General features: G+C 50.1%; 1 protein-coding gene across 1 annotated transcript in view; it reads right to left on the bottom strand.

Moving 5' to 3' along the window:
- Window positions 1-8,579: 8,579 nt before the first annotated feature.
- Window positions 8,580-19,879, bottom strand: part of ldlrad3 (low density lipoprotein receptor class A domain containing 3) — a 101,577-nt gene continuing 90,277 nt past the window's right edge. Inside the window, exons 5-6 of the mRNA XM_080002496.1 lie at window positions 14,428-14,836; window positions 8,580-9,902 (exon numbers count right to left, since the gene is read on the bottom strand). Coding sequence (XP_079858622.1) covers window positions 9,689-9,902; window positions 14,428-14,836 — 623 coding nt within the window. The 3' untranslated portion in view covers window positions 8,580-9,688. The remainder of the gene's footprint in view (window positions 9,903-14,427; window positions 14,837-19,879) is intronic.

The following is a 19,879-nucleotide window of genomic DNA, read 5'->3' on the forward strand; positions in this document are numbered from 1 at the left end:
GGGGCACTCTCGAGGGCACTTTATCATGTTCTCTCTATCGTTTTTTCAAGTACAGGGACATCTAGGGGCCAATCACCCCCCACTGGGAGGGACCTTCGTGCATGTATTGACAGAAAGGCCTTTACATGTATGGGCCTGCACGCACGCACGTGTGTGTGTGTGTGTGGGTGCGTGTGTGCGTGCGCGCGCGTGTGTTCTTGCACACACTTCATTATCATCTAAAAATATCACAGATGGCCCGGGGTCCTGGGACTGACATGACTTTTCATTTATAACCATCATGAATTGATGGTCCAACCCTCCCTCTCTCCCTCCTTCTCTTTCTCTCTCTCTCTCTCTCTCTCTCTCTCTCTCTGATTCTCTCTCACACACTTTGTTGGTATTCAGGTGCTGCATTCTACCCAGAATTTTGGGTCTCTGTTGTAAGAAAACTACAGAGGTGCCAAGATGCTTGTAAAAAGCCTCCAGGAGGGGGAGCTCTCAGTTCTGTGCGATTGCCTTTGCTTTATGGTTAAAAGTTGCATTTGCCTTTGCGGTTTATCGTATTAGAGTCATCTAAACAGCCACATTCACCAATAGTTACGCGCAAACTGCTCAATAGCCATTCATAATTAGCTATTAGTGAAGTTTTAAATTCACCAAAGAGGATTCTGTGGGAAGCCATTGTTGTTATTCAACAGTTGCTACTCGTTCCGTGATTCTCCCAGTGAGGGGAAATCAACAAGCTGTCAGCATATCGCCACAGCTCCCCCCTCACCTCCCCCCTCTCCCCATCCTTCCACACGGAGTTCTATAGAGAAAGGGATCAGCTCCTTCTGGCGTGTTCCCGAGGCCCGCTAAGCATAGGTCCCCACCCCGGGGCCTTTGGGCACGACTCCATGCTCTTCACCCCGCATTCTGAGGGAATGCACACCCTGCTGAATGCATTCTAATGGGCCCCTGTGGACCCCAATGGGCTTGAAGATGCAGCGATGCTCCGTATGGCGGCATTCACCTGGGAAAACCGCAATCTGTGAATCCCGCCCTCCGCCCCCTTCCCAAAACCGGTCACCCAGCGGTCCTACTCATGCAACACACACACACACACACACACACACACACACACACCACACACACCGAAAAAAATAAAATAAACTCACATTGAGACTGGCTTTTCTGCAGCCTCAGCACCATTGTTCAGTTCCGTGAATAGAGCCTGGAACGTGGTCAGTCACGGTTCCATTAGGGCGTGCTGTGTGTGTTTGAGGAGTGTGTTTGCATGTGTGTGTGCGTGTGTGTGTGTGTGTGCATTGTATCTATGTGGCTGTATTTGTATACACTACGGCGACAACTCCTTTTGTGCTCACTTTAGATATCATCAAAGCTAGGGTAGCGAGGACTTGACAATAACAAATGTCCCGCACCTCTCTTCATGCTGGCGAATGGCTATAGTTCCACTTGGCCCTGATTTACAATGGACGTGGAACATGCAAAGCCCCCTTACCCCTTATCCTCATTTCACAAGTCCCCCTAACTGCCTCGTACGTTTTAGGGGGTCTCTTGAAGGCAGTCCAATGTGGCTTCGTGTCCTCGGACCGAGGCCTTAACCTCATTGTGCACCGCTCCTGCATGATCGGCCTGCTTGCTCTGGTGCTCGCGGCTCTAGTTTTTCTTTACCCCCCTCAATGGGTATAGATTAGTGGTTGAGTTTCGTTTTGTTTAAAAGGTCCAACAAAAACTTAATAGACTTTCTTTAAAGCCGAGCGCCTTATCTCTCTCTTCCTCTCTCTCCCTCTCTCTCTCTTCTCCTTTCTCCACCATTTCCCTCCGTCTCTCCCTCCCTCCACACCTCCGTCCGTGCAGCTGCCGCAGACGGTAACAGGCATGACCAGGCGGCGGTGCTCTATCGGTGGAGGGTGTGAACGTAACCAAGCGGGGACTTCCCTCGCTTCACAAAAGCCATAGCCTCCAGTTATCACCAGAAAGGAACCTGCTTTTGTTTGCGCGAAATGGATGCTGCCTATTCACCCCCCGCACCCCCGTCCATCTCGGCTCGTCCCATCTTTTTTGTCGTCTCGCCAGAGCCCCGAGAGCCGATAAGTAAAAGTTTCTTTATCTCTTTTATTGTGTGAAAAGAAAAAAAAAGTGTACAGCTGAGTTCACATAACACCCTCGGACACAAAAGCCTGACGCGCCTTTGATGCAAAACCTGTGTAGAGTTCTCGCTCTGCCCATCTTTTCCCCTCCCCTGGTTCTCTCTCTCTCTCTCTCTCTCTCTCTCTCTCTCTCTCCCTCTCTCCCCCCAGATGTGCGTTTGTTCCTTTGAGACCTTCCCCCGCGTCCACCCCTCTTTTCTTCCTTGCCTCTCCTCACCTGTAGCCCCGCCGTTCCGCTTTGGTGCGCACCGCTGTTCAGGTCATTAGAGCAATGCGAAGGCTGAGGCGGCGGAGCCTCGAAAGCCGGGGGGGCCCCCCGGTGCCCTGCGGAGGGAGGTGCCCGTGGACGCGAGAGGGAGGGTCCGAGCAGCCCCTTTTTGACAGCGCGTTACACAGAATCTGCTGGTGACCAGGGGGCCGTAAAGGGGGGGCCCGGCTACGCTGCTTTCGATAGCACCACACCCCGGGTCCGTCCCCGGCGAGCCCCCGGGCCCTTGTTCCCCTGGAGGAGAGGGTGTGTTTGGGGGAGAGACCGGGTGAGGAGAGGCAGGACCGGGGGACAAAGGATGGCCTTCAAGCCAGCACTGTTCTGCATGGTAGCGGCTGTATTCTTCTGCCACCCTCTTTTTTGCCTTTTCTTTTCTTCGGGTTGGCTGCCTTTGTAGGGCTGTGATAGAGGCCGGGGGGTGGGGGGTGTGTGTGTGTGTGTGTGTGTGTGGGGAGGGGTGTTGATATGATGGATGGAGCTTGGGGGGCTAGTGACGGGCCGGGAGGGCTGGGATGATGGTGATGGAGGGGCCCAGTGTCGTGCTCCCTGTCTGAGAGGAACGTGCGAGGCGTGGGGTGGCCATGGGTGGTGGGTGGACCGGGGGACTCAGTTTGTATAGCGTATAGCAAATATATGGTGTGTGTGTGTGTGTGTGTGTGTGTGTGCGTGTGTGTGTGTGTATACGGCAGAAGGGGGTAAGAATGAGGGGTTTAAGTGTGTTGATGAGGGAATATGTGTGTGTGTGTGTGTGCGTGTGTGTGTGTGTGTGTGTGTGTGTGTGAATGTTGCTGAGGATGGGGGATTGTTGGAGAAGAGGGTCTAGGTAAGAATAATGGTGTTGGGGCGTCGTGGGGGATCTAACTCCCCTGATGATCCTGCGAGGAAAGCTAGAGAGGAAGCAAATCTGCTTTTGGGTGAAATATATATAAAGTAGTTAAGTAAATATATATATATATATATATATATATCTCAGCCTTCTAAATTAAAAACTAGACTAACCAGCCATTACGCTTCTTATTATTCGTGTCCATGATAAGTCAATCAGGCTTGTAAACAAAAGCTTTTCTGGAGACGTGTACATCAATATGGCGCTCACAAAGATAATGGTGATAGTGAGCAGTGTGAGGCTGTGCGTGCTGGTACATTCCGGGGTGCTACTATGCAGTATGTGGGGCTCGGGCCTCTGGGGTTCCAAAGACAGATGAGGGTACAGCGCAGGTCTGAGGCAGCCATATTTCATCATGGACAGTATAGAACCAGGGCTGGATAAATAGTTTGAGATCATCATCACCGCCGCCACGTCACCCGCGGCACGGCTCAGCACCACACGCGCGCTCCGAGACACAGCCATTGTTTCCGCCGCTTCTCCTTCGCCCCCCTCCTCTCCTGTCCTATCTCCCTCGCGCCGGCGGCGTGAATGAGGAATGCTTCTGCGTTCCCGAGGGACCGACCTCTAAGGCTCCTCACGTGCACTCGTTCCAGGCACCTTGCGCTGTGGAATGTCCCTCATTCCACATCAATAGCTCGGCTCCCTCCTCCATCCCCGTCGTCCACCTTGCGGCGCGGAATGTCCTAATGCGCAGGGACACAGCGACAAGCGCCTGTGTCCGCAGGAGGAGCCTTCTCGCGGTGTGTCCCCTGGAAACTGAACCTCAGGGGCTCCGTGTGACACTGTCACGCTGGAAATGAAAATATTTGGCCGGCATTCCAATCGGAATTATCGGGTTATCTCTGCCCTGGTTCGTTGTTAGGGCGGTTGACCGTGTTTTTAACGGCGTTTATAATGGCACATTGTTGATATTTACTTTGTAAGCCAATTGTTTGCTTTTGAAAGGCTATTTGAGATGCTTCACATTCTTGGTGGGGTCACTGTTGTCAGATAAAGTGGAAGTTTACCAAGCATACCACGCCTACTGTAGTCTATTAGAGCAGCGGGGGGGGGCTTTGTTGACCCGCGGACCACCTGCTGCATGAAAGGACCCGCCGTCATCACACTCTCACTTTTGGCTGAAGGTTGGAAAAACCTCTCCCTGAAAGATGAAGCCGGACGGGAACAATTGCCCAAATCTTCTGCCCGTCAGAGCCTGGCAACCTGCAGGCATCTCAGTGCTACTCTGAGATCAGTATCTGGCAACCCGCTGGCGGTCCGGCGGCACGTGGGCCAGTGGCTGTCACCCGGTGCCCAGAGAGAGACGTCCCCTCAGCGCCGGGACAAAGGTGCTTGGTCCTGGGGGATTACCCATTAGCATGCTGGTCTGTGTGTTTAACTCGGGCCTGAATAGAGGGGACAAGAGCCAGCTCCCTGGTCTATTCTTAGGCAGGGAAGTGTTACTGTTTCAGCTGCTAATGCTGCGTGACTTATGCATATCCGTGCATACATGCATATATATGAGAGGAATTCGGGGTTTCCATCGGTATGACGGCTGCTCGTGCTTCAGCAATGCTGCTCTTTCAAAGCCTGCTCCACGGAAAGACATTTTGACTCGTTCATCAGCCGCCTGCTCTGAAAGGGCGGCTCCTGGATTCTAAGATCACGGCCTTCCTTTAGTTCATTCACACAATGCCGGTGGGTAGTTATCAGACTGTGACGGGCTGCCGCTGACCAACATGCGCCGTCAGCGCTGTGAGTCAGCAGCCAGGACAGACACGGCTGGATCACTTAGGATCACTCGGAAGAACAAACGAAGGACGGGGATCCATTTCATACGGACAGAGGAACGGATGTTAAAAGTCCTCACGCGTGTTGTATCACGTGTCATATCATATCCTGTATGTATGAATAGATAAAATCTTAACATGCCTCTGGAGTCACTAAATAAGCAGAAGAAGGAAAAGTAAATTGCCTTTTATTTGTGTGAGTGATGCATACTGTTCTTCTTTTTATATGAACATGTGTGGAGGTTTATTTGTGTTCTCGAGCTGTGTGTGTGTGAGTGTGTGTGGGGGAGACAGAGAGAGAGATAGAGAGAGATAGAGAGAGAGAGAGAGAGAGAGAGAGGGATTAAAAATACCTGACAGTGCCAGTGACAAATACAAACCCATTCTCCAATGTGTATTTATCAACTTGGAACCGTATGTTAAAATATGTCTGTGCTCGTGTGAGATTTGAGCATTGTGGCTTTCTGTGTGTGTGTGTGTGTGTGTGTGTGTGTGTGTGTGTGTGTGTGTGTGCCACTGCTGGCCGGTGGCTGATAATAACAACACAAGAGGCCATGTGTGTTTGGTTTGTGCGCGTCTTCCGTAGCCGAGGAGATTCCCACCGTGCTCACTGCGTCTGGCTGCTCTGTGTGTCTTTCTGGTGTTGCACGCGCTGCTTGGCCAGCTGTTCCACCCCCACCCCACCCACCCCCACCCCCGTCGCTAGGAGGCCTGCTCTTCATCTGATAAGGGCCAAAAAAAAACCTCATCGCTGCTCCTCAGAGCCCCTTCGCAGTAGCTCGCCGCTAACAATACCTCGAACCACACCACCCCTTCCCCTTCCCACTCACACCATTTACATGTGAAAACACTGGGTCTTATCTCCAGTTCACTGGAGCTATGGCACCACGGCCAAGTCTGAGAGAGAGAGAGAGAGAGAGAGAGAGCGAGAGAGAGCGCGTGCGTTTGTGTGACTACAAATGTACATGCGAGTGCTGCACAAGTCAAGAAAAGTAGAAAAATATGTTATTGCAATAAATAATTCTCCAACTACAGCCCACATGAGAGTTTCGACGTATCACTACATTGATACTACATAGTGATTCTACACTGGGGAAGGCGACCGAACCCCTAGAGTGTCGTCATGCTCCAGTTCAAGGTTCTCCCGAGACCCTCACCGCGACGTAAGTTGGCGTCTTCCGACTCGTGCCCCATCCAACGGTTCCCGTTTGGGCTGCGGTCATAGGGACCCAATGACCCCCTGGAGAGCGTGAACGCTGTCCCTGTAAGCCCCGTCCTCGGTCGGCTCCGCCAAAACCGCAATGCCGTGCCCGTCTGCGTTAATAACCATTATCCTCCTTCCAGACGAGCCTGACAAAGACCCCTGTTCAGTCAACCCATCCCCATCCCACGGATCCGCTCCTCACCATCGAGTGCGCAAGAAGAAGATGGAGATACTTCATTTGAGCCATCCTAGCCATCTATCAGCAGTGGGCAGCCATGGGCACCCAACACCTTGGTCAAGGGCGTGGGCGTGTCTAACCCTGACACGCACGTCTTTTAGGGTGGGGAAACCAAGGAGAACGTGGGAGAGAACATGTCAACCCCACGCAGAAGGGCCTCCAGTGGGGGGCGACCCGCGCCGTCCGGCCCGCCGGGCGTTCCTGCAGCGGGCGCACCGTCCATCGATGGCTTTCCCCTCGGAAGTCCCACCACTCTCCTCCCCACCTCTCCAGCCGCACAACCCCAGCCGGAGCCGGAGCGAGGACCTCCAGATCGGCGGATTATCATTCTCGGACAGACAGACAGACAGCCGGGCGGACAGAGAGAGAGAGAGAGAGAGAGCGACAGAAAGGACAGAAGGACGCGGGTCAGAGAGAGAGACGGGCCCCAGAGACAGAAAGCGTGCAAGCTTTTAATTATGGCGTGTGTGGTTAGGAGCGGGCTAAACAAACAGGGGCCTCCGGCTCCGGGGCTGGAAAGCAAGAGAGGAAGAAAGAGAGAATAGAAAGAGAGAAAGAAAGAGCAAAAGAAAGAAAGAGAGAAGGGGAGGGAGAGGAGGAGAGGGGCGGAAGAGATTGACATGGGGAGATGTGCAAGGATAAAAACAGCAAATAAAAGACGAGCGTACGAGCACAGTGGAATAAAGGAGGTGGAGAAAGAGAGCGGGGGGAGGGGTGGGTTTAAGTGACGATATCGCATGTTATCTGATGTATCATAATTGCGATGGGAAATTTGGGTGGGGAGGGAGAGATGAGATAGGGGGGAGTCGGGGGCGGGGGGGGGGGGGGGACGACGACGCTATAAATGGAAAGGGAAGGGAGTGGAGGGGGCCCAAGACAATGAGACAATAAGAGGTTTTATTGACGTGTTCGTGTCATAACACCAGTTGCGTTTCCATGGAAAGGAGATCAAGATTCAAGTCTGGATTCAAGTCAACGTCTCTCAAGGCCTTGGTTCCAGGGAAGAACACCCGTTGGGAAGGCCCGAGAGGGCAGGTGGAGGGGGAGCGACACCTGCCGGCCAAAAAGTGGAACTGCGCAGATTTAAAAAATAGAAATAAAAAATAAAGGTTGGTTCAACGTGGGTGCATTTGTCGTGAGATATACTGTATTTTTTGTTTTTATGACAGGGTTCCACGCCGCAGCGTTATCGGTGTTACCCGGGACGACAAACGCACACAGAGAGCAGGAACATCATTTTTATATTACTTTCAATGTACAGAATACAGAGGAGAAAGAGAACGGGCTAACATGGGTTAGGTCACGAACAGGGCGACGCCTGGAAGGTTTATAAAAAGAGCTGGTCTCGTTTCGGGGAGAGAGGGAAGAAAAAATGTAAACAATCCAAACAAACGTTACACTTAAAAACAGAAAAAGAAGCAAAAAAAAAGATAAAAAGAAAGGAAGGAACAGACAAGAGCGGTACATAGTTTGTCCTGAGATCCCTCATCCAGTTCTTGAGAAATTGACTTTTTTTTTTTTATTCAACAATAAAATCGGATATTTGACGACGCGATACAGGCACAGACTATGACGGAAACGATAGTCGTAGCTTTAAGGGGGATATCCTTGAGAGAGAGAGAGAGAGAGAGAGAAAAAAAAAATGGCCTGACTCATTATGATTATCTTTGGCTTAATTGTTTTTGGTGCAAGGTATATTATTGCTGGCACGAGCAAAAACGCTTAAGACCGAATGCATATTTTCCTCATCACATATTACTCTCAGCTTACATCCCCCCAAATACTTTTTACACTAATGCCTGGAATTGCAAAGACAGAAAAGAGGTACATTTTTTATTTTTTTTAATTCTATTATACACAAATCCTTCAGATGGGGCTTCAGTCATCAAATAATACTACAGTGGATGCATTCCCTGACGCTTGGGTATAAATATATACATAAGGTATACGGTGACGAGTGACCTGACTGTTGATCCCAGACCAGTGCTGCTTTTAGTTGTTGTTGTTGTTTTTTTTTTTTTTAACATCTTTGGTTGTTCAATTATTCAGAGGAATGACTTCAAGAACAAAACAGGATGCGCTCAAACTGATTTATGGTCGGCGTTATTTCGTAAGATTTCACACAAATGGTCCTAGTGTTAACTTTTCGATGGGAATTACCGACGCTCAAACTTTGGTTGAGGGGGCGGGGGTGGTGGTGGTGGTGGCGTGGAACAGGTTGAAAAAAAAACCAACCAAAATAAACAAAAAAAACATACCTGACACAACTACCTAAGAAACACATGAGCAAACACTTTGCTTACTTTACACTGAATGAAATACAGAGGAAGTTCTATAGTGTTAATATCTAATGCGTATCAAAACGGTTATTTTTTTTCGATGATAAGCGCTGATGAAAAAGAGACTATTCTAAAGTCTGAATGACGATGATTGATTTGCCGCAAAACCAACGGCTACTTACCGAAGTCAAGTCAGTTTCCCGCCGAAATGACCACAACGAGAACATTTCTCTTCCTTCTTCATTGAACATTCTTTAAATCTGTGGCGGCGGTTCTCGCTGACAACAAGGCAGACGCCCAATCATGGCGGATATAAAACAACGTGGCTTTTGGAAGAAAACAAATGGGTATCGACAAAAACAAAACAAAACAAAAAAAAAAAAACGCTCTACGTCTATGAGCGGAAGTGCTTCTCACGCCGACGCGGATGATGACGGCTTCGTTAGGTTTCCGCTTGGAAACGGTCAAAGCCAGACTGATAGTGTTTACAGGGCATTAGTAACCGGATTTGATATTGCTCGATCATATCAGCTCGGTTAGTTTTTTATTTCCGTCCATACTTCTTTGGAAATGCAGGTGGTGTTCTTGATCCCCGTGTGTGTGCGCGTGTGTGTGTGCGTGTGCGTGTGCGTGCGTGTGTGTGTGTGTGTGGTACACAGCATTTTGTGCAGGGGGGTAAATTTGTGAATTTTGTTGAGTTGCTGATTTCATTGACGTCATCGAGGAGTTAGGAAGCTGAGCTGCCACCAGAGGGCGCCAACACGCAGGGGAATTAGGGGGCGCTGACGAGATGAGGGCGCGAAACAATCGTCTTGGGGAGTGGGCGAGGAACCACCACCCCCACCTCCCACCACCACCTCCCTGGTTTTGGTCCTTCAGTCCTACAGTCTATATCTACAGTTCTATCTACAAAACTGCTCCGTCGGCAGCCGCTCCGACTCGTACCGGGAGCCCGGGTCCGGCTGGGGGCCCCGGGGCCACAGTCCTTGGCGTGGAAGGGGCGGAGGTCGGCGCCGCGGCGGGGCAAAAAGCCTCGTACTCGGGGAGCTCTCCCTCCGAGGGCAGCTCCCTCCCGTCCTGCAGGTAAGGTGGGGGAGGCAGGTCGAACCAGGGAGGCCGACTAGAGGGGAGGAAGAGGAAATATTGAATGTTTATGTATCATGATGCGATCACATTATACAACAGGTGACATTAAAAGAATCAAATACTAATATCGGAATGGATTTTAGAATTAGAATGGGTTTTATTTTCCCAGGAACAATTGCACATATGAGGAAATTCTTCTGGTTTGGAAAACTCCAGTACAGACTGTAGCATTAAAAAATAAAAAAAGCTTAACTGTGTGAAAAAGAATAAGGAATAATAATAACAATAATAATAATAATAATAATAATAATAATAATAATAAATAGAATAAAAGTAAAAAAATATAATTACACGAAAATGTCAGATACAAATCAGAAAAATCAGATATACAACATGCAACGTGACACTATACTATGCACAGGATTCATTACTGATATATAGGTAGAAAATTATAAATCACAATGTGAATTTTTACTATGTGCTAATGTTCTTATTACAGTATGTACAGTGTACATGTACGGTGTCAACAGATCTACGGACGACGCCATCGCCCTGGCATTGCACACCACCCTCTCCCACCTGGACAAGAGCAACACATACGTGAGGATGCTGTTTGTAGATTACAGCTCAGCATTCAACACAATTGTGCCCGCTAAGCTTGTTCCCAAGCTCAGGATCCTGGGTCTTAACACCTCCCTCTGTAACTGGATCCTGGGCTTCCTGACGGTTCAGACCCCAGGTGGTGAGAATGGGAAACCTCTCCTCCTCTGCACTGACCCTGAGCACCGGAGCCCCGCAGGGCTGCGTACTCAGTCCCCTCCCGTACGCCCTGTTCACACATGACTGTGTGGCCCCGCGCGGCACCAACACCGTCCTAGGTCTCATCTCCAACAACGACGGGTCCTCCTACAGAGAGGCGGTCATCGTCTTGGCAACATGTTGCCAGGATAACAACCTCTCGCTCAACGTCTGCAAGACTAAAGAGATGATCGTGGACTACAGGAGACGCCCCCATCCATGTCGACGGAGCTGAAGTGGACAGAGTCTCCCGCTTCTGTCAGCACTCTCACCAGCTTCTACCGATGCCCCATGGAGGGCATCCTCACTGGCTGCATCACCGCCTGGTACGGCAGCTGCTCCCGCTGCTGTTCGCAAGGTGCTCCACAGGGTGGTGAAGACAGCTGAGCGCATCATTGGCTGCCACCTCCCCTCCGCGCAAGGCATCTACCGCACACGATGGCTGAGGAAAGCGCGGAAAATCATACAGGACTACAGCCACCCAGGCTACGGACTGTTCACGCTGCAGCCGTCTGGTAAACCTGACTCGGAGGATCCGGGCACGGACTACCAGACTCACCAACAGTTTTTACCCTCAGGCCATCAGGCTTCTCAACCTGCAACGTCTGTAGTCACCTATGTAAATTAAATGTACATCACCACAACTACATGTACATATCCGCCAGCACTCCTTCACTTCATATTTATATCTATATCTTGTGCAATAGACCGACCAATTTCCGTTGGAACTGCTACAATGTTCCAATTATTTTAGTTTCCGTTTTAGGATTATTTTTCTTCTTTTCATTTTATGTATATACACTGTGACCTCTTACCCGTATTTGTAACATCGACTCTTACTTTTTATTTATTTTTAAATATTTGATTCTTATTTTATTAATTTAAAAAAAAAAATATATATATATATATATATTTCCTCCTTATAGTTGCCTTATTATTTTATCTTTTTATGCCCACTACGCTGTTGTTGCCTGTCATGCCCCAAGAATTTCGTTGTACCGAATTACCTTGTGTTGTACTGTACACTTGACAAATAAAACACTTGACTTTGTCTTTGTAACACCAGTGTTATTGTATTATTTCGCAAGTTGTGTGTGTGTGTCTGTGTGAGTGAGTGAGAGAGTCGGGGGTTCCTTCAGTCCTCCAGTCTATATCTAAGGGTCCGCCGCAATCTCCCCCGCCCGCCCCAAGGTCCTGGAGGTGTGCGGTTCCGGGAGCGAGGAAGGCTGCATCACTTCTCTGCAGAACGAATGATCCGCTGCAGCCTGCCCTTGTCCTTGGCGGTGGCAGCAGCGAACCAGATGATGATGGAGGAGGTGAGGATGGACTCTGTGATGCCGGTGTAAAAGTACACCATCATTGTCTGTGGCAGGTTGGATTTCTTAAAACTGCCGCAGGAAGTACATCCTCTGCTGGGCCTTCTTGATGAGGGTCCTGAGCGATCGTGGTGCCCAGGAAACAGAAGGATTCCACAGTGTTGACTGGGAGGTGTCACATGGTGAGGGGGGTGAGGCGGGGCTTCCCCTGAAGCCCACCACCATCTTAACTGTCTTCAGAGTAGAGCTGGAGGAACGAAATTCAAATAGAATTCCAATATACTGTATAAAAATATTATCACTATTCGAATACTGAAATTCGAATAGTCATACGATTGTGAATTTTTTTTACTACCGCTGCGGCAGTGCAGGCTCCAATCCCGAGGACGCTCAGCTGCTGCGGATCGGGTGAATAAATGGAGGGACTCCGCTGATTTGTCCGATCCTAAACCAGGAAGTAATATAGGGTTTGTTGTCCCCACAGTGAGGGACAGCGTGTTTGCGGGACATGGAGCGGACCGGGCGAGATGAGCACTCTACCCAAGGTGCCGGATACGTCACGGCGGGAGCGCACCTAAGCGCCGATCTAGCGGACGATTTCCGTATTGGCCTGCGAGCCTTTAAGTTGTCGTTTTGGTCCACGAGCCGCATTTTATTTCAATGCTGTGAATAAATACAACTGGCACTGTTTCGCCTCAAAAAAAAAAAAGTGTGGCAGTTTCGCCACCACACGCCACCCAAGTGGCGTTTTAGGGCCACAAAAGACAATAGGTCGCAGTTTATTGTAGAGAGTGGGCCAGCTAGAATTAGCCAGGAGCAGATGGACCTGTCATGACACGGGTTCCTCTCCTAAGTGTGTGTGAGTTAGGGGGTTTTAACCTGTTGCTCGTTAGACCAACCAACGAGCAACAGGTATGCAGCCACTCGGATCCCAATCACCTAGATCCAGGTCACCACACCATCCCAACACTGCATAAAGCAAACTGAGGACAGGGAGACTACCCCCCAGAGAACAGAAAAAAACAAGCCTAAAATACAGACTCTGACATAGGGTTACTATACCTAAAATTCTAAAAACACTGGACTCTGAAACAGGGTTTCCATAACTTAAACAAACACATCCTAAAAAAAAAAATGGTCCCCTTCCAGAGGACCTGGTTCCCCAGAACACCATGGTAAACCAGCTTCCTTCCCCCAGAGTGACGATGCAGACTACCCTCCTCTCTTCTTGAGCCTGGGACCTTGCGCTGCTGTGTTGGATGGTGAAGGTGTGGCCGGTCTTGGCCTTCCGGAGAACCTGGTTCCACGGAACACCATGGTCGACCAGCTGCCTTCCCCAGTGCGACGATGCAGACTCCCGTCCTCTCTTCTAGAGCTTGGGACCTCGAGCTGCCGTGTGGGCTGGTGAAGGCGTGGCCGGTCTTGGCTGGTGCGGGGGCTGCTTGGAGGGGTGGCCTGGCTGCTGGGCTAGTCCCGGTGATGGTTGCTGGGCAGAGAAGCTAGCTGCCAGCAGTAACCTGTGGTGGTTGCTGCGCCTGCTTCTCTCCCGGTCCTCCGCCGGATCCCCTGGATGCTGCTGCTACTAGTCGGGAGAAGGTTGGTGCTAGGGCTGCCCGTTGAACCGCTGGTGGCTCCACGGCATCTTCGGACGGCCCCGCTGTGTCCCTTCCCCGTGCCGGAGGAGTCCCTGTTCAGGTGCCAGTGTGGCAGTTTCACCACCACACGGCACGCAAGTGTCATTTTAGGGCCCTCCGACACAGAGAGACAGAAGACGATGGGTCGTAAACACCAGTTTATTGCAGAGAGGAGGTGAGGTGGAATTAGCCCAGGAGCAGATAGAACATGTCATGACACGGGCGCCTATCATGAGTGTGTGTGGGGATGGGGGTTTTAACCTGTTGCTCGTCAGACCAATCAGCGAGCAACAGGTATGCAGCCACCCTGATCTCAATCACGTAGATCCAGGTCATGTGTGGCTGCTCACCACACCAACCCCACACCACAGTCCTCCATTAATCTCTATCTCAATCAGTGGTTCTCAATTTTGCTCCTTTGGACCAATAGTACTCCCGGTTTTCTAAGCTAGCGGGTGGTTACGTAAGTGTATTCAGCATTCAAGGTCTGAATAAATCCCTGCGACGCAGCTAGAATGAAAAGCAGCACTTTTGCTCCAGAGGACTTGAGCTGAGAACCACTAGTCAGTGTCTAGCCCGGGTTTTAAGGACTTACGCAGGGCAATGCTAAGCTAGACACTGAAGAACATTCTTAATTGTTCACATCTTACATAAAGGTTGATTTTTCCAAATGTTTTTATCATATCATACATTGAATTATTGAAGTTTTCTTTACTTCTTTTTAACTATTGAGTGCTGCTTCTCCATTCTACTTTGGGCTAATGGCTAATGGCTAAGGTTCACCCAAAGCCCTGGACTTGAAGCTCCTCACCTGGCGTCCAGGACGGCCTGGGAGTATGACGGCGGCGAGTCCATGGAGATTCCAGATCCCGGGTACAGGGCTCCTGACAGCAGCTGGAGCCCCGGTGGGGTGGAACCGTAAGGGGACGCCCTCGGGGGTGAACCGGGGCCACCCGGCCCGCCCGGGTGCACGTGGCCTCGGTCCACAATGACCAGGCGGGACAGAAGCAGGGGCTGGTGGTGCAGGTGGTGGTGGTGGTGCGAGCTGCCCCGTACGCCCCTCGGCAGCAGCACGCTGCGCTTCCGCTGATGGTGCAGCACCAGCGCCAGCAGCGCCACCACCAGGACAAAGATGACGGCGCTGCCGATGACGGCGTAGGTGATGCTGGGGTAGTAGCGCAGGCGGTAGTCCAGCGTCACAAAGTCCTGTCCCGGAGCTTCTGGAAGAGAGAGAGAGACGACGGTTTGAGCGAGGTGAGTAGGGACAAGTGGAAGGGATGGAGAGACATAATGAGGGGTTCCTGGGGGGGTGGAGAGACATAATGGACAGTGGGAAGGCACATGAAAAGGGTTTCTTTATGAGGCGGCAAACAGCATCGGGGTTCATCCTGAAGATGTTCCACTGTGTGAGTGATGAGCAGCCGCCTGGAGTGGAACATTACACGTGAACAATCGCTTGTCAGACAAGTGGGAACGCTGGGAGCGGAGTCGAACAAAGGCAGTATCATGTAAAGTGTATGGGCCATTATGGAGCCCCCAGACACACTTTCAGAAGTACCTGCCACTGTCGATCCAGCACAGCTCTTTGTTGGGAAGAAATGGAGAGCCGGGGCAAGGGGACAAGTAACGTTTTTTTTTTTTATCCTTCTGTGCTTCACATGTGCTGACACCTGCAGAAACCAGTCATTTTCTCAAAAAGGCCATGTCAGTTATTCTACACCTTCTATGCTAATATCAAATGAGTTGCCTACGCTGACAGAACGATGAAAAAAAAAGAACAGGCGGCCCATTTAAATTATTCACCGTTGTGTTTAGTTTGATCGAACGAAAGGCTACAGGAAAGCTTCATTAACAGCACTCGCCTCTAATGCGCAGAGGATTCTCCAGCATCCCAATAAACCGAGTACACATTAGACCCCCTGTCCACTCGCATGTCTGACCACGCTTCTATGGCATTGCCGGGGCGGCACAGAGCGCTGGTGGTTCTGCAGCAAAAATGGGAGCATTTCTTTTCAGCGTGGGGGTGGTGGTGGTGGGGGTGGCGGTGGAGAGGCGTAAAAAAAAAAAAAAAAAAGCTCACAGCAATTCTAGATTAAAAGGAGGGAGTTAAACAGAAGAGTTGCTGCAGAAGATAAGAGAAGGCAGAGCAACATGAAGGCTATCTCACATTACCACATTTTGCAGAGATGAGATTGCGTGTGCGTAAGGGCGGGCGGGGGCGTACAAGGTGGAATGTAGTGGGATGAAAAATGCTGGTCAGCTGGTCAACGAAAGGAGCGCTGGGGAGCACTGTAGGGCAATGCACAGCGCCGGTAAGTTATTTAAGTTATTATTCCATCTGGGAAAAGCGTTTTGGGAAAGCATTTCTTCAGCATTACTGTAATTCTAGTGAGAGAGTTTCTATTAGTCATGGCCGCTGGACGGCAGCGCAGCTCCAGGGCAGGTGGGGGTGAGGGACGAAAAGACGGAAGGAATCCCATTTAACGTACACACAAAGCTATCACATAGATATTCCAGAGAGGGCGTTCACGTGGGGGGTGAGATTCCTCCCATCCGTACAAGGGCGATTTACAGGGGAACGGGGAATCACGTGGAAACTCGCGGCGCTTCAACAGCCGGGCCGAAGGAGGACCCTTTTTATGGGTGCATTGCGGGGGTCAGGTCTGCGCCTTTCCACCGGGAAAAAAGTGGCAAAGGGGTCCCGACCTTGGAATGGAGGCGGACGCACGGGGAGGGGGGGAGCGAGGCCTTGGGGCCGGTGGACAAAGCGGTAAGCTGCCATTAGGAGAGCGGCTTTGAGGTTGTTTCCTGTCTTTTCCAGATACCGTGCAGCCGATCGCTTGGTCTGTGACCTTGGCGGCCTTGGGGGTTGGTTTGAGTCTGCAGCAGTCTGTAGAGTCTGTAGGGCCTGCTGGGAGTCTATGACTTTGTCTGTGTGTTGTCGAGGTCCCAGCGTCAGCGATTTTGGCAATACAACAACCTGTGTGGGTAGCAGTGGGTCCCCAGGGCCCCCCCCCCCCTGCCTTAATTAAATCTAATTCAATTCAGATGCTTCACCCACCCGCCGCCCCGGCCCGGTCACCAGCCAATAACGTCAACTCCCTTAACCCCTCCCATGTCATTTAAAATTGGCCAGCCCTTCATGCTTTCCAATTAATCATGAACTCGAGCCTCGCTTGGGGGAGGGCCAAAACAAAGAATGATTATTTCTGTAATTACCCTTCTGTAAAGAACTTTTAACAAAAGCCAACGCACAAATAAAGAGATCCCAGCTCTGCCGCCATTTCCTGGTTGTCAGGTCTCACCTGTAAAATCTTCCGGGAAACGCACCCAAAAGGAACTCGTAACGCTCTGACATGAACAATCAGAGGCTACTCGGTGCATTAGCAATACCGGCCCTGAAAGGCTGTTTCCAATCACATGGGAGATGAAAAGGGAGTTGAAGGGGGAAGAAAAGAAAAAGAAAAGAGAGCGAGAGAGCGAGAGAGCGAGCGAGAGAGAGAGCGAGAGAGAGCTGACTGCCTTTTCTGTGGGTGAGCACTGCTGACTGAGCTTTAACCCATTCTGTGCCAATGGCTGAGGTTAAGGGATGGGTGTTACCATCACTCAAAAAAGAGAACCACTCTTAGATCTACTTGAAAATGGTCTTAGTTTATTTTGCATCGTTTGAGGCCCGGGTTCCACTGCTCGTCACTCCCGGCGAGGAGCTCAGCAAACACGGGCATGTAGTGAGCCAGAAATATAGGAGTGATGAGCTTGAATCCCCCCCCCCCACTGGAAGGAAGAGTAGAGCCCAACATGTGGATGCAGGGGAGGTGGAGAGGGGCAAAGCAGGCAGCAAATTAGGAAGCAAAGCGCGGCAAGTTGTCCGAGGGAACTATCTGTGCAAGCTACGCCTCGTTTATTCTGCTTCCTGGATCCGGCCAACTGGTATTTTGGTTGCTTGGGGAAAGCATTTTTTTTTTTTTTTTTTAGCATGCACACATCTGAACAAGACACTATGTAGGGGGGAGTGGTGGAAATGGACAGACACTCTCCCAGAACCCACATTGGACCATGAACACACACACACACACACACACACACACACACACACACACACACACACACACACACACACACACACACACACACACACACACACACACACACACACACACACACACACAAACACACACACACACACACACACAGTGATTACGTCTCTCTGCAGCTCTTTCCCGGTGACACATAACAATCTCTTCTCATAAACCTGCTCCAAATGGGGATACAGGAGGGATGGAGGGCCACTATAATGACATCAGTGTTGCTCCCTCTTTCCCCCGTCACCTCATTCCCCCCTCCCATCGCCCACCCCTTTCGCTCCCCTTCTCGCTGCCCTCTTGTTTACAACTCTTCTTTTTCCTCCCCCTTTCCCCACTCCGCTCCGGACGCCTCCCTCCATCACCGACTGGTTCCGGCCTCTTTCCCTCTCTCCTCCTCTTCACTTCTCAAGTGCTTCATCCCGCCCACCCCGCTCACCACCGGGAATGCAGATGGCGCTGATGCACTCTCTCTCTCTCTCTCTCTCTCTCTCTCTCTCTCACCACCTCTCCATGACCCTCTTCTCCCCCTTCCCTCTCCCCAAATAGTAATAACACAGACAACAATAAAACCTTTTTATTTACAGAGTGCTTTTCACAACCAGCTTTCAGTGGCCTGACACAGAAAAACAAGTCAAAACAATGATCAAAAAAAGAAAACCTGAGGGCGACAGAGAGGAGTAAATATGTGGAAAGAAAAGGCGCTGTTCAAAAACTGCAGATAGGTAAAAAAAAAAAAAAAAACCTCAATTTAAATGTTATCCCTTCTTGCTAAAGGTGCGTTTTTTCAGGAGAGATTTAAAAAATGACACAGACGTGACCAGAGTTGCTCCAGAGCCCTTGGGTCCCCGGTGGCAAAAACCCTGTAACCCTTAGTTTTAATGGTTGGACTCTCGAACGAACGACAGGCCCTTGCGCGATTTAGCTGGGGGACCCCCTGAAACCTCTTCAAGGACCCCTGTGTAGTCCCCAGACGCCACGTTGAGAACCACCGCTTGACTGAAAATTCTGTATATTGAGGTCCGGGAGGTAACAAGAATTGAGGACATGGCGAGCTCTCATCAGGGTAATGATGACGGCAAAGAGAGATGCCATGTGCACGGATGTGGCCAAGCATATATAAAGAGCATAACATTGGAGATAGAATTGTGGCCCACTGCACTTGACCCAAGACACTGAGATGAGATGCAGTCCTTGACGGAGACGACACCATCCCCTATGACAGATAGGAGGCAGTGTGTGAGAGCGAGGGTTTCAGATGCAGTCGAATCAAAAGATGTGAGATGAAAAGTAAAGAAATAGAAATGATGCGTCACACAGCCACCCACACATTATCGTCCTCTCGCTGCCACTTCGCTGATAAAAAGCTCAGGAGAAGCTGTGAGTTTACGTTTATTTATTAGGGACAGATACAGTACACGTAGACAAACTGAGAACAGCTATCCGGTGCCGGTATCATAGTGTTTATAGCGGATGCCAATTTGCAACACCCAAGAAGGGTCCCTATAAGAGATTAAAACAGTGAGGTAAGAAGAAGATGAACTGAGTACGGCAAGATACCGTGAAACACACATTTAGTAGTAACATAGCTGCAGAAAACTAGACATGGGTACAAGTTTGTTACTGATTTAACCAGGATTTGGTAACTCTCTTAAAAGTGGTGGTTTGCCAGAGACATGGACGACTTTATCGTCAGCCTACATTTCAAGTCTTATTCCAGGGCGCGTTTCTGGCAAGTCGTTGATACACAAACTAAAAAAGGACAGGACCCAAGACAGTTCCCTGGGGGATTCCTGTTTAAATTTTTGCAAAAAAAAACAAAAACAAAAAAAAAAACCCTGAGGATATTCATCACAGCACCGTTCAAGACCGTGTAAATATGAGCCAATCCATGACGGGGGCCGTTTTGACAAATTAAAAATTGAGAGTTTTGAAATTGAGATGTTGTGATTTACAGTATCAAATGCCTTTTTCAAATCCTTGATCACGCAATACATTTCCTTTGTCAATGTTTTATGAAGTGTAGAGGGTGCAGATAATGGTTTGTCTGCTAGTAATGTGGGAGTACGTGAGGCGAACCGACGCCCGTTATGAGCCTGTCGAGTCACCCAAGATGAATAGCCCGTGCTTCGTTGGAGAGAGGAACTTTGAAACCGACCGGGACGTGACAACGCCGCAGGT

Source organism: Zeus faber (genome assembly GCF_960531495.2).
Source record: "Zeus faber genome assembly, chromosome: 6".
NCBI lineage: Eukaryota > Metazoa > Chordata > Actinopteri > Zeiformes > Zeidae > Zeus > Zeus faber.